General features: G+C 34.7%; 1 protein-coding gene and 1 long non-coding RNA gene across 6 annotated transcripts in view; one reads left to right on the top strand and one right to left on the bottom strand.

Annotated features, from left to right (window-relative positions):
* LOC116151933 (uncharacterized) overlaps positions 1 to 14,372 on the top strand; it is a 241,062-nt gene that overhangs the window by 204,114 nt on the left and 22,576 nt on the right. The gene's annotated exons all lie outside the window — the stretch shown is intronic.
* The window catches only part of SSBP2 (single stranded DNA binding protein 2), a 248,251-nt gene that overhangs the window by 178,994 nt on the left and 54,885 nt on the right, over positions 1 to 14,372 (bottom strand). For all 4 annotated transcript variants that reach the window (XM_010975060.3, XM_010975058.3, XM_010975061.3 and 1 more), the window contains exon 2: positions 3,548 to 3,620. In XM_010975060.3, the coding sequence (XP_010973362.2) occupies positions 3,548 to 3,620 (73 nt within the window). The remainder of the gene's footprint in view (positions 1 to 3,547; positions 3,621 to 14,372) is intronic.

A 14,372-nucleotide genomic window follows, 5' to 3' on the forward strand; every position in this document is an offset into this window, starting at 1 on the left:
GCTCTGCTTCAGAAGGAAGGTAGAAGTCCTCTTAAAGAGGAATATTTTTTATTGGGAAAACTCTTTGATAGATCCTTTCCATCTTTGTTTTTATTTTTTTTATTTTTTTGGTCTAGAAAGGCAGAGGCCCCAGGAATGGTTGGAAATTAGAGAATATTTAATATTCTATATAATAAAATCACAAGGATTTAGGAGGTTGCTGCCAGTCTCTCATGAAGTAGTAGCCTGGGGGTGTGGGAGTGGGGCAGGGAGGATTCAGAAAAGGAGAAAATGGGGGAGGTTTGTGAGGAGTCAACAAGATGGAAGGCAAACAGACCTCTCAGGACAAGAGCTAGTGACAAACTCCCTGTGGCAAGGAGACCTAGGAACTTAAGGACAGTTGTGTCTAATATTTGAGTTAGTGCTGTTGCCTGTACCGTACGTAATCAGTGCTTTATATTATACTTCAGTTTTCCCCTAACTTTCAGTGAGAATCTTTTATACACAAGAGCAATGAGTTAGTGGCGCTTTCAGGCTATGAAGGAAACAGGAAAGTTCAGGCAAAGGAAAGGTATCAGCCATTAGAAGGAGAAGTAGCAGGGCTGTCGTGCTTACTGAGAGCAAGAAATTATAACAAGAGAACTGTTAACTCCCTCCCTCCCTCCCCTGAGGAAGCCCCAGAGATATCAGAGAGGGCTTGAGACAATCGATTATATTAGGGATTAGACCTAGAGCCATCCTGATAGAATAGGTAACCCCAGGAGGTAGGAGGATTGTGGGCCATGCAAGCGACAGATTCTTGGAGCACCCACAGGCATAAAATATACTTATTTATACTTCCACTTTAAAGAAATAAACTACACAAGATAGAAAAGAACTGGTCAAGAATTTTTAAAATAACAATTTTGAGCACTTACCACATGCCAGGCCCTTCAAATCACTTTATATGTACTAACTTGTTTAAACCTCAGCACAACTTTTAAAGTATTATCTTCTTTTCACAATTGAGAAAACTGAGTAAGTATATAAGATGTAGAACATAATTCAAAGCCACACGTGGTCTCAAAGTGAATGCTTTTACCCACTACATTACACTATGTTGCCTCCAAATTAAAGTTCAAGAAACAGGTTGGAAAATTATTATTTTCTTTCTTCACATAGGTGAAAATATAAGGAGAGAACAAAATTTTGGAGTCGATAGAGTTCAATAATTTAGCATTCCTAATAAAATCTAAAGAAGCAATTCATTAGATATTTTTAAGCTCCTATTTCTAGCTAACTTACTGGCTAATGTATGGCAAGTAAAGGCTAGAATATAGTATAAACAATGTAAAAATTTTAAGAAGAGAAAAAAAACTAGGGCTCTGCAACACTCTAACTCTTAGTTTAATTTGTTACGGACACTAAGCCTCATTCTGAGGCATGAATACCACACAAAATTTCAGGAATGAGCAGGAATTATCTTTGCATAATGAAACAATATAACCCAGGAAAGGGACAGTTTCTAATGAACCAAAAGTAACAAAAATTGATATGGAATTGTAAAGAAGATTTCTTAGCATTCTGTTTGTAATTACTGAAGGATAAGGAGAAATAAAGCAGAGGAAGGGCTCTATACTGAGAATATTCCTAAAGAATATTCAATTTTGTCCCACTGGTGGTAAGAAAATGAAGTTACACAAACTACTTTTAGGATTCTGGTAGTGGTTTATGATCTATGCTGACTCAGAGATAATAATGAGCTGTTAACACAATGTGGCTAGAGACATGTTTTCATTTCTACTGTTGGTCCAATGCTATCTCTTTTTAATTAAGAAAAAACATAGCTAGGCTAATAGTGCCCTTCTGTTCTGACTGATAACAAAAGCTATCAAAAGCAGTCCGATTTCTGATCGGCTCGGCCAAGGGCACTACGAGAAAGGCTAAGCCCAAGGGAGAGATCAGCTGCTGAGATACACATCTTACTTGTTCAGGTGGTGCCTGGATCTCCAATTGGACCTTCTCACTACTTGGTCCAGAAAGCAAACCCATACAAATGAAAAAGGCGGCCCAGCACAGTAAATCCCAGCTCACAGGGCTCATTAACATCATGGTTATCCATATCCTCACTCATCCTGAGGGAGAATGCCAAAATTGGAAGTATTCTACTTTGTCTTGAACCAAAGTGAGAACATCGAATACTTGAGTAACTGGTGCCACTTCAGTCATCTCCTTTTGTATCACAAACACCCAACCAAAATAAATAGGTCTCCCTATTTGTTAAGTTCCTTGTATAACAGTTCTGAATTAGGTGAAAACCTGGGTATAGAGTGAGAAGAACTTAGATCAGATGGTCCTTTACTAATCCAACGACTTAAGAAGTCATTCTCCAACAAGCAGCCTTAAATTTTCCAGATGTTCCATTATCATTTCAATGTGATCAAAATTTTAAAATTATTGGTATTTTATATTCGTTTGTTCACACTAATCTTCAAAAATCCAGTGTGCAATTTCATACAGCACTTCTCAATTGGATTAGTCATATTTCAAGTGCTCAAAGAGCTGTATCTGATCAGTGGCAACCCCAACGGACAGCACAGATACAGAGGGACAAACAGGGGCTTTGAAATTAACCTGGACCTAAGGTTTGAATTTTAGTTTCAGCTTACTAAGCTGTGTAACCATAAGCTAGTTATATAAACTCTCTGAACCCTGTTGTTCTTATCAGCAAATCAGAAATAATACCATCTGCCTTGCAAATTTCTTGTAAGAATTATGGATAACATATGTAAAGTATCTTGGCACATTATGTGCCTGGCATATAACAGAACTCAGTAAACACTCTCCTCATCCTCATTATATAAATTGGAGAAGAAAAATTTAAGAAAACTCAAATTTGATACTAAGTATTATGTATAAAGTAGATAAACAACAAGTTTCTTCTGTATAGCACAGGGAACTATATTGAATAACTTATAAGCTATAATGAAAAAGAATATGAAAATGAATATATGTATGTATATGGATGACTGAAACATTATGCTGTACACCAGAAACTGACACAACATTGTAAAACGACTATACTTCAAAAAAAGAAAAGGAGAAAAGCAGAAAGAGAAACAGGAACTTGAAATAAGATTATCAAAATGTTTTCTAACTGAAGCTCAATCATTAATCCACTATTATCCATACAAAGTAAAAACAAACAGAAACCATATTTTCCAAAACCGTGAATACTGCCAAATAATGCAGAGACATTGCTAAAACTAGAGATATGATGGTGTTTGCCTCTTTTTTTTTTTTTTTAAAAAAGCAAATTTGCTTTCTTGGTTATTGTTGCCAAGGCTAATATTAGTTTCTATTTCTGTGGAGAAAAAAAATGGCTGTCAAGTTGAGTAGGAGGCTATTTGCGTTGAAATAGCATTTTGGGACACTAAAAATGCTTACAAATAATCTACAAAAACTATATTCTGCATTCTGGTAACTAAACACTTACTGTATTATGTATAATTGTTACAGTATATTTTTCACTCACTTATATAGGATATCAAAATGCAATGCAAAAAAATATATAAAATATAAAACATACCTCTGATAAAAATGTTTGGGCCGATTTCTGAGCTCCTACATGGAGCAGATACTCATATACGTAGAGTGCTAACCTGAAAAATGAATAAAATATTTACTGAGAAAAGGTATATTTAAAATTCATTATTTAAATAATACACATGTCTTTTCATTACAAAAATATTTTTCACTAACAGTGACAGAAAATCAACTCTTACAACATCTCTTCAATAGGAGTCTATACATGTATGTTCAGAAGGAACTTAAAATAGCACACAGAGAAAAAGACAACTAATATCTTTTCTTGGCAAGAAACACCTAAATATGGATTTTTGTTTTGGATCATCTAACCTACATACCCTCAGTTCCCTTTGTTATACCTAATATGAACTAATAATTTATAACCAAACATTAGTAATTCCCATAACCTATTTTAAGATGTAATTATTATCCTTCATTAGTAAAATAAGTAAGTATTGAACCTTTACAACTACACTGTATCTTTCAATTTTTTTGGTGAATGTTAACATAACCTCCAGCTGTTTACACATTGGTATACCAAAATGAGTCCTGAAAGTCTATTTTAATACTTGTTCGGGCACCTTCTCCTTATTCTTTAGATTTGATTGTTAAACCAATAATATTTTAGTTTATAAGAAATTCAAATTAACAGCAAATCACAGCAGTAAGTAAACTTTATAGATACAGTTTAAAGGTTAAAACAAAAGCACATATAAATTTACCACTCATAATATAGAATATTAAGTATGCACTATACACCTCTACTACTCTTGTTATCTTGTGGATTCAGAATTTTAAGCTACACCATGTGGCTCAATTTTAGTTAAGCTGTTAACAAAATATTATTCATAAACTCAAATTAGTCTGAGGCGGTATTTTTAATGATATCTTGGACTGATGCCCAGATAGCTCACAACAGTTCAGTTTCTGCTACACTATTTACCAATATTGAGCCAGGTTTACAGTAAATAAAACAATGTAACAATAACTACAATTCTGAATAGCTACACCATTTCTCTTGCCAAGTAAATTTTTGATTGTTAAAGACTGATGGCATTTGCAAAAATGAATATTTTCTATTTCCTTCATTTTCATGAAAACATAACATGTATTTGTCACAAAAAGGGAAAGCCTGTATAAAATCACTTGTTCTGTCCATTTAATTCTTTCTTCATTCCAAAGCTGCCAAACATTTAATACATTCTATAGTTACTAAGTACCGGAAGTAGACATCTGTTAAAGTTGCTTATAGACGAAAAAAGTATGTGAGTATACGGATGTAATTTAGAAACAACTAATCTCTTCAAGTTGAATGCCACTGCCTAGACCAGGGCTTCTCAACTTTTTCTACCCTAACACAGGCGAGGGAGCATGTCATATCCCTGTGTAATGGGCCTCGTGGAAGTGTGGTTCATCCACAAAGCACATCAGCTGAGATATGGGGATTGAAATGTTCCTGTAGTTTCAAACAAATAAACCCTACCAGTGATTTTTATCACACATTCTTCAAGCACACATATCCCACATACCCTATTCCTCCACTAACCGCTCCCAACCCTATCACATGATTCCCTGACCATGATGGCAAATTTCACCTTAAAAAAGAAAACGTTTGTAAATTTCTCCTGGAGAGACTGTGGAGCCCCAGTGGCAGTGCGGCCCTGCAACCTACTGCCCTGGAGACTGAGGTAAGTCCTTGTCTGTTGTAAAATCTTGGGCCTAGAGCCAAACCAGTGGTGCAGGCTAGACAAGAAAGCCTGGCCTAAGTCACAGGCTGAACAGTAAGGCTGTCCCACCAAGCATGGAGAAATCAGTGAAGCAGGGGCACTGTGGTGGGCCTGGGGGCACAGAGAGCAGACCCCAGAAGAGCTGAGGCCAGAGCACAACTATTGCTGTGTCTTTACAAGAAACACTATTCCTTAAAGTTAAGCAAGTCACTTCTTGTAATCTATTCTTTGTAATATTTAAGGGGCTAATGTATTTCTTCTATATTTTCCCCCAATTAATTAGGTAACAAAAAATATCTCTTTATAAATAGAATTTAAAGCAACAATTTCCTCTCTCTTAATGGGTCTAGGACAGTGATTCTAAAAGATGTACTAGCAGGGGCACAGAACCAGTGGGGGGAAGGGGTTTCACACTACAGAACTAAAGATTCTGAAGCATCTTTCAAGGGCTGTACCTAGCCTCCTCGCCTTAAAATCTGCTGCAGCAGCACATCATATGGTTACCAACAGGGTGATAAAATGGGACAGGGCTAAGAAAAGCAGTAACGCCACCTCATACCTCCATGTTCTGTAACTTCCCTTGAACTAAATGAGTGCTTTCCAGCAGTCAGGACCTATGCTCCAGAAAGAGTGGCAGGGAGCATCTCATGGGTGAACAATTAATCAGCTCTACTGCCATGATGATTCCATAATACGTCACCAGCAAATCTGCAACAGTTTAACTACCACCTCTGTGCACGGGATTTCCCAAACCTTTCTCTTTAGCCTCAGCCTCTCTACCAGGCTCCAAACCTGCTTCTCCAAAGCACTGTTTGAAGTTTCTAGCAAGATATCTCTCCCTTAAATTGACCATGTCCAGAGTTAAATTCACCTTCTCTATCTGTTTATGGTACATGTGCTCCCCTCCAATGAAACACAACTTCTGAGTCTCAGTTTCCTCACTTATAAAATGGGAAGAATATTTGCCTTGTAGTATTATTGAAAGGATTAGAGAGCACAGTAAATAGTAACAATGATTGAGACAGTTTCAGTTCATTCTGTCACACATTATATTACCAAGCTGTGCGCTGGATTCCAACGTCACAATCTCTCCAACATTCGCCATTCCTTTCTATCCTCCTTCCTGCTCCTGAGGAACCACTAGGAGTCACAGCAAAAGAAGGAGTATTTGTTTTCCTTTCATACACAGATACTGTGTATTTCCCATCAGCTCCCTACAATAGAGGCATCAGGGCCACCAGAAACAAGAATCTTCATAAGGTTCTAGGGGGAAAGCCCTGCAATATATGATTTGTGCATGAACACAAATGATTCCAGGGGAGTAGGGAGTGACACCTGTCGACCAATGCAGGTGAGTCACAGTATGGTCCCTTACCCAGTGACATGGGATCATCAAACATTATTTGGATTCAATTTCTACTAGACAGTGAAAATTTTAAGATAAATATTGAAATACAAATATTTAAACTGTGTATACCCTCATATTAGCATTTTCCTTTTCCTTTTTTAGGATCTTTAAGAAATTTAACTACTTCTGATAAAGTACAGAGTGGCTATTTAATCTAATACATAGAAAAAAATTAACGGTCATGCAGTAAGAGTTGGTTTCAGAAAGTAGATGCAGACTTTTTTAAAACATTGATGAAAAACCATTATCAGTGATTTATGGGTCACATACATTTAAATCACCCTCATTTCATTCTAAATTTCAAATAGGTATCATTGACTGAGTTATCAAAATCACGACCAACAATTCTAAAGAGAGAGCCAAAGCCAGAATGCAAAATATATCTGAACCAGCTCAGTATCTTCTTTATTCCCCGGCCACTGCCAGCTCTTAAGCTTTGTAAGTAAGAGCAAATGTAGAGGTTAAAATGGGAAGAGAACAAAGCTTGGGCCCACTTGGCACTGCCCTTAAAACAGTAATTCTGTATCACCTACACATGTGATGCACACTCAACTCACTGTCCCTCAGTTACACATATACACTCACAGGTGCCTAAGAGGCTGAACGGAAAAGTCAACCACCACTGATAAAATGCCACAATTCAAATTCTATCAATTTCCAGTTCTGACAGAGTCAAATATCTTTCAAGTAGGCTTCACAGATTCAAAATTCTAGTAATTTGGATGTGGACCAGTCTATAAGTTAACTTTTTAACTTTTACATTAAAAAAGGGGGGAACCCCATTCACACTTTTCTACATGATTCTAACAAAAGTGGATTTGTTAGTTACAAAATATATAGTTAGATGGGAACTAGACATATAAAAATGAAAAAATACAGAAAAATGTTAAACCTCTGACTACCCCTCAAAAAAACCCAAAATAAAATTAAAAAGCAACAATGGACTGAGAAAATAGGATATACAAACAGATCAACAAAAGGCTGATATGCTTAATACACAAAGAGCTCATATAAAATGACCTGTGAGAACATGAAGACCTTAATTTTTAAATAATGAGCAACGTATGGAAGTTAAAGGTCAAATAAGAGGAATGGCTACCTAAATATTCAGATATTCAGTCTCCCAGTCACAAATGGTATTTTAAAATTTCACCAGTGAATGTAGCAAAGACTCTAAAAACATTAAAGTATTCAGTGCCTAAAGGATAAAATATGAAAGTGTAATAATTGGTACAGCTTTTCAGGAAAATAGCATGGCAAGGTGAAAAGGTAAGTGAATAAGTGAAAAACACAAAGTGTAGGATGGCCTGTATAATATGCTCCCATGTATATGATACATATATTCTTCCAGAGATATTTTGTATACACACAGGCACAGGAGCAACAAGTGTCACTCCCTAGGCTTCCCTCTGGTAGAATCATGTGTATCCAAACAGTATCTTTTATTGTAGGGCTTTATCCCTAGGGGTTTCTCCTAGGGAGCCTAGGATAAGAGGAAGTTATTTTACAGCATAAACTTTCTTCTGTTTGATTATTCCCCCTGTGCTTTTCTATTACTTATTTAAAAAGAAATAAACAAGTAAATAGGAAAAAATTAAATAATAAACCTTTTATATCCTTTGCTCCTGTAATTTTTATTCTAAAATACTCCTAAAGAATTAATCAGAAATCCAAACAATATATAATGAAGCTTGTAGCAAAATTATAGCACTGAAAAACTGGCAACCTAAATATCTGATAAAAGAGAAATAATTAGATTGTGATATATGTAGGTGATGAGGAAATGTATTTTTGAAGATGTTTAATGAAATGAAGAAATGCTCATAATTCATTGTTAAAATTAAAAGTATGAGCATATATACACATGGATATATATAAATACTGTGTATAGAAGAGTAGAAGGAAATGTGAGCTACGGCTACCAGTAGAAACATTAATAAGAAGAAGCAGCAACAGATGAAGTCCAGCTAGCATGGATGTGGCCAACAAACTAAATAAAGCATAAAACCAGGATGGCCTAAATAGAGTAGGGACAGAGGCCGGAGGACAACTCCTGTTACAGCACTGTTCTCTAACAATCATAATAGGAGCTCTGTGTCTCCAGTAACTAACGTTAAACTTTATGCCATTCACATCACACAAAAATCTAAGATATTTGGCTCAATAAAAATATTAAACCTCTGATATAATTTCTGCAAACATTTTTTTTTCTAGTTTGTTGTCTAATTTTGGTCAGGCATTTTTTGGGGTGTGAGGGTGTGAGAAGGGGAACACATTTTAGATAATTCTGATTAAATTATAAATATATAAATAATTAATATGAAAGTAAAAGTGCTAAATCTTAGATAAATAAGCAGAAGCAGTAACAAACATCACAACTAATTTTAAAAAGTGGAAAATGTTAACTGTCACTGGTAATCAAACAAATATATATTAAAATCAAATATATATTTATAATACATATATAATATATATTAAAGCAACAATGGGATTTAAATTCTCACGTAAATACATAATGTGTAAGAAAAGGGATACTCAAATACTGCTGATGGCGAAAAACTAGTGTAATTCTTTTCAAAACCAATTTGACAATAAGTATACATCAGAAGCTTCCAAAAAAAAGAAAAAAGTTCACACACTTAGGCCCAGTAATTTTAGTACTCGGAGTCAAACCTAAAGAAATTATCTTAAATGTAGAAAAGCTTAATGCACAAAACTTTTTAACCAAAGAACATGTAGAATATTCAAACAAAAAGGAAAGTTGCTGGATTTATAGTATAATCTTTTGCAGTAGTTATTTTCATGTTTGAAAATATAATTCAGAATTTAGATATATTCACTTAACAAGCACTTAACAGACTTCTCTCTGCTTAATTCTTGAACTTTAAAATCTGAAAAAACATCATAACCACACCACCAAATAAAATTATTGCAAATTTAGCTTGTGAGAATTACAAAATCTAACAAAGAAACAGTTTTTGCCATTCATGTGAACAAAATCTATTATGGGCTTGCCAACAGGTATCATCTGAGAGCACTAAGTTAAGTATCTATCTAATGACGCATCTACAACAGATACTGTCATTTAAAAGTCTAATTATAGCAAATTCTCAACTATACTTTTAAATAAGAACCTTACGGTCTGGAAAAGGGGTGAAGAATTTACTTCATTCTATAAGCTAGCCATCTAATTTGAGGGTAAATCTCATGCTCCAAAAGAAATGGTGGAAAATAAGGAACTATGGACAACATATAAAAAAGGTTTTTAAGACAGTATTGTTAATCTGCAAACAAGTTTTCCAGGCTACACATAAATAAAAGGTGACAACTGCCTATAGTTCAGAGCAAATTCCTAAGTATCTCTCTTTCTACATATGTACATAGATATGTATGTCAGTATCTATGTGTGTATATAATACATCTATATGAAACAAATCATTACTTCACAAAAGTGAATTAATAAAAATGGCCTAATTTGTTGAAACTGAATTTATAGAACAATTAAAGTAGATAGGACTGTTTATTCCATAGGAAGGATATTATTAATCTTATGAGCAGGATTCATCAAAAGTTTTCTTTATATTATAAATGCTAGTTATAATATGATTTAATATTTATAAAATTGTTCAGGAACATATAATGTGTGCCACTTGTAGATGACATTTAATCACGCCTCACAGTATTCCTGTGAGGTAGACAGAGTTATGAACTATGTATAAACATCGTTTGGTAAGTGCCTGTACAATGAGAAGTCCATCTACCAATAAACAGCCATATCTGTCAGCCTGACCATGACATCCTACATCTACTTTTCACACTTAGGTCTACTACCTATTAAATAACCTGTCTTTTGTGTGCTATTCTTTTAATAATCCTAAAATATGTAGTGTTGAAACTGAAAGCATGAGAAAGTAGCTATTTAATATGAGAAAACATACATTTATCCCAAACTTCAATGATGAAAACTGATTTTATTAGTATTTCACCATTTTCTCGCCTTTAGCAGGGAAAAAAAAAAGGCTCAAGAAAACAAAGCTTTCAAACTAATGGATTCCCATTTGTAGTTTTTAAATTCTTTTGGTTAACTCACCAGTTGTGCAAACGTAGAGGGAAGACAGAGTAGGATAATAACTTCAAAAAGCAGCTGTTCCTAATTTCTCCTGAAATTAAACTACTAGAATGCATTGTCTTGTCTATCTCTGTTATATCCAGCACCTAAACTACTAAGTACCCAATACATATTTTTTAATGAATGTATCTCTCAGGCCAGGCATAACACACTTACAGAATCCTTTGGTTTCCTCCATTCAAGGCATTCAAAGGGGAAGTGTAAAATGTGTCCTTAGATACTTATTTTAGCATTATCATCCTCTTAGTATACTTAAGATTCAGCCACTCAATAAAATACTATATTTCGACAACATGAACATCACCAACTCAATTCCTTCACACTGATGCCTAACCCCTACAAACAAAGGGTAATTTTTTTAAAGAAATAATTTAGTCCATTTAGTTGTAGGTGGTAGATATTTGTTGTTTTGTTATTTTTAATAAAACAAATCCTCAAAAGACAATAACCTCCCTCTCCTCTTTATTTCCTCGAAGGTAATAAATCAAGATTAGGAAATAAACAATAAAAAGACTGCAGAGGCCTAGAAAAGGGCTCTTTTATAAAGAATGTCTAGCTGTTATCCCTGAGCAGTGGTGAGTAGTCTGTGCTGCAAAATGCTGTATCCAAAATCCACTCTCCATCTTTTGTCCCTAAATCCCAATGTCACTGACTAAAGAAGCCTCAGATATAGAGAACTTAGACCAGGTTAAGTTCTCCTAATGGACTATAAGAAGTCATGCTGGATCCAGAAATCTCATTCCTGATCCACAGTATAATTCCCATGTTGACTAATGATCCATATCAGTATCCTAATATGACTCCTAAGTGATAAAATGCCAAGAGTTAAGCTGGATCACAGCTAGCTAACAAGTAGCAAGGAACATTTGGCAGCCACTGAGAGACTGCTCATGGGATTGTAAGTAGTTTAGCAATGAAACTAGATCAGCCTGATCAAATTTTCAACAGAGCTTACAACCTGGTGCTAAGGAGGTGTGAAAAATTAGAAATCTGTTTCCAGCATTGTCTTTTTAAAGTTCTTCATCATTAACAATGAGGCTAAAAAACAGATTTGGCATGTCAAAACTGTGGCTATGCAACCACACAGTAATATTAATATCCAGCCTTTGTTTTAAACACACTTAAAAAGTCTTTTTTTATATTCTCAATGTCAATTTTAGAGAAATAGATACCTGATATACATAAAGACGTTGAAGATACTGAGAATTAAATGTTCTGGGGCAGAGATAATTACATCTGTTAAGATTGACAGGGACAGGAATGAAAAATTTAATAATTATTAAATGAATAGCTGGGCATAAAAAAAATACTACTTTGCTGATGTTTCATTGAGGCTAAATTATAGACAAGTAATGCCTGAGAGCACGGATTTGGAATTAAATGATTTGGCATGCTTAGAAATAGAAACACTTGCTCTGTACAGACAGGCAAGTTCATGATTTAAAATGACTATAAATTTGGAGGGAAACAAAAAGACTAAGATATAAAAATAAGAATTAATTAAAATTAATCAACAATTTATAGAAATATAGTTATTTGTAGAATTTAGTAAAATTTTCCATCCAATCTTATAGTTAAGTTATATACATTAGAAATATAGTACTGGGCTGCCCAAGGCAGTCTACAGATTTAATGTGACCCCTATCAAATTACCCAGGACATTTTTCACAGAACTAGAATACATAATCCTAAGATTTATATAGAATCATAAAAGACCCAGAATTGCCATAGCAATATTGAAGAAAAAGAATGATGCTGGAGGAATAACCCTCCCAGACTTCAGAGAGTACTACAGAGCTACAGTAATCAAAACAGTGTGGTATTGGCATAAAAACAGACATATGGATCAATGGAACAGAACAGAGAGCCCAGAAATAAACCCACAGACCTACAGTCAATTAATCTTCAACAAAGGAGGTAAGAATATACAATGGAAAAAAGATAGTCTCTCCAGCAAGTGGTGTTGGGAAAACTGGACAGCAGGATATAAATAAATGAACTTAGAACATTCCCTCACTCCATATACAAAAATAAACTCAAAATGGCTTAAAGACTTAAATATAATACAAGACATGATAAACCTCCTAGGAGAAAACATAGGCAAAACATTCTCTGACATAAATGTTATTAGCAATGTTCTCCTAGGGCAGTCTACCCAGACAATAGAAACAAAAGTGAAAATAAACAAATGAGACCTAATTAAACTCACAAGCTTTTTGCAGAGCAAAGGAAACCATAAGCAAACAAAATGACAACCTACAGAATGAGAGAAAATATTTGCAAATGATGCAACTGACAAAGGCTTAACTTCCAAAATAAACAGCTAATACAACTTAATAACAAAAAAACAAACAACCCAATCCAAAAATGGGCAGAAATCCTAAATAAACAATTCTCCAATAAAGACATACCAATGGCCAATAAGCACATGAAAAAATGCTCAATATCACTAATTATCAGAGAAATGCAAATCAAAAACTACAATGAGGTATCACCTCACACCAGTCAGAATGGCTGTCATTCAAAAGTCCACAAATGACAAATGCTGGAGAGGCTGTGGAGAAAAGGGAACCCTCCTACACTGCTGGTGGGAATGCAGTTTGGTGCAGCCACTATGGAAAACAGTATGGAGATTCCTCAAAAGACTAGGAATAGACTTACCATGTGACCCAGGAATCCTGCTCCTGGGCATATATCCAGAAGGAACCCTACTTCAAAAAGACACCAGCACCCCAGTGTTCATAGCAGCACTATTCACAATAGCCAAGACATGGAAACAGCCTAAATGTCCATCAACAGATGATTAGATAAAGAAGAGGTGGTATATTTATAAAGTGGAATACTATTCAGCCATAAAAACCAACAACATAACACCATTTTTGCAGCAACATGGATGTTCCTGGAGAATGTCATTCTAAGTGAAGTAAGCCAGAAAGAGAAAGAAAAATACCATATGAGATCGCTCATATGTGGAATCTAAAAAAATAAATAAATAAATAAATACAAAACAGAAACAGACTCATAGACATAGAATACAAACTTGTGGTTGCCAAGGGGGCGGGGGGTGGGAAAGGACAGACTGGGATTTCAAAATGTAGAATAGATAAACAAGATTATACTGCATGGCACAGGGAAATATATACGAGATCTTATGGTAGCTCACAGCAAAAAAAAAAATGTGACAATGAATGTATGTATGTTCATGTATAACTGAAAAATTGTGCTCTACACTGGAATTTGACACAACGTTGTAAAATGACTACAACTCAATAAAAAAAGTTAAAAAAATAAAGTAAAATACACAACCAAAAAAATAAATAAAACAGCCTTGCCTATTCTTACAACAACAACAACAAAAAGTTGTGGTATATTTATACAATGAAATACTACTCAGCCATAAAAAGAATAAAATAATGCCATTTGCAGCAACATGGATGGACACGGAGATTGTCATTCTAAGTAAAATAAGTCAGAAAGAGAAAGAAAAATACCATGATATCACTCATATATGTATTCTGAAAAAAAAAAAAAAAAAGGACACTATGAACTCATCTACAGAACA

The sequence above is a fragment of the Camelus dromedarius genome, chromosome 3 (genome assembly GCF_036321535.1).
Source record: "Camelus dromedarius isolate mCamDro1 chromosome 3, mCamDro1.pat, whole genome shotgun sequence".
NCBI classification, from domain to species: domain Eukaryota; kingdom Metazoa; phylum Chordata; class Mammalia; order Artiodactyla; family Camelidae; genus Camelus; species Camelus dromedarius.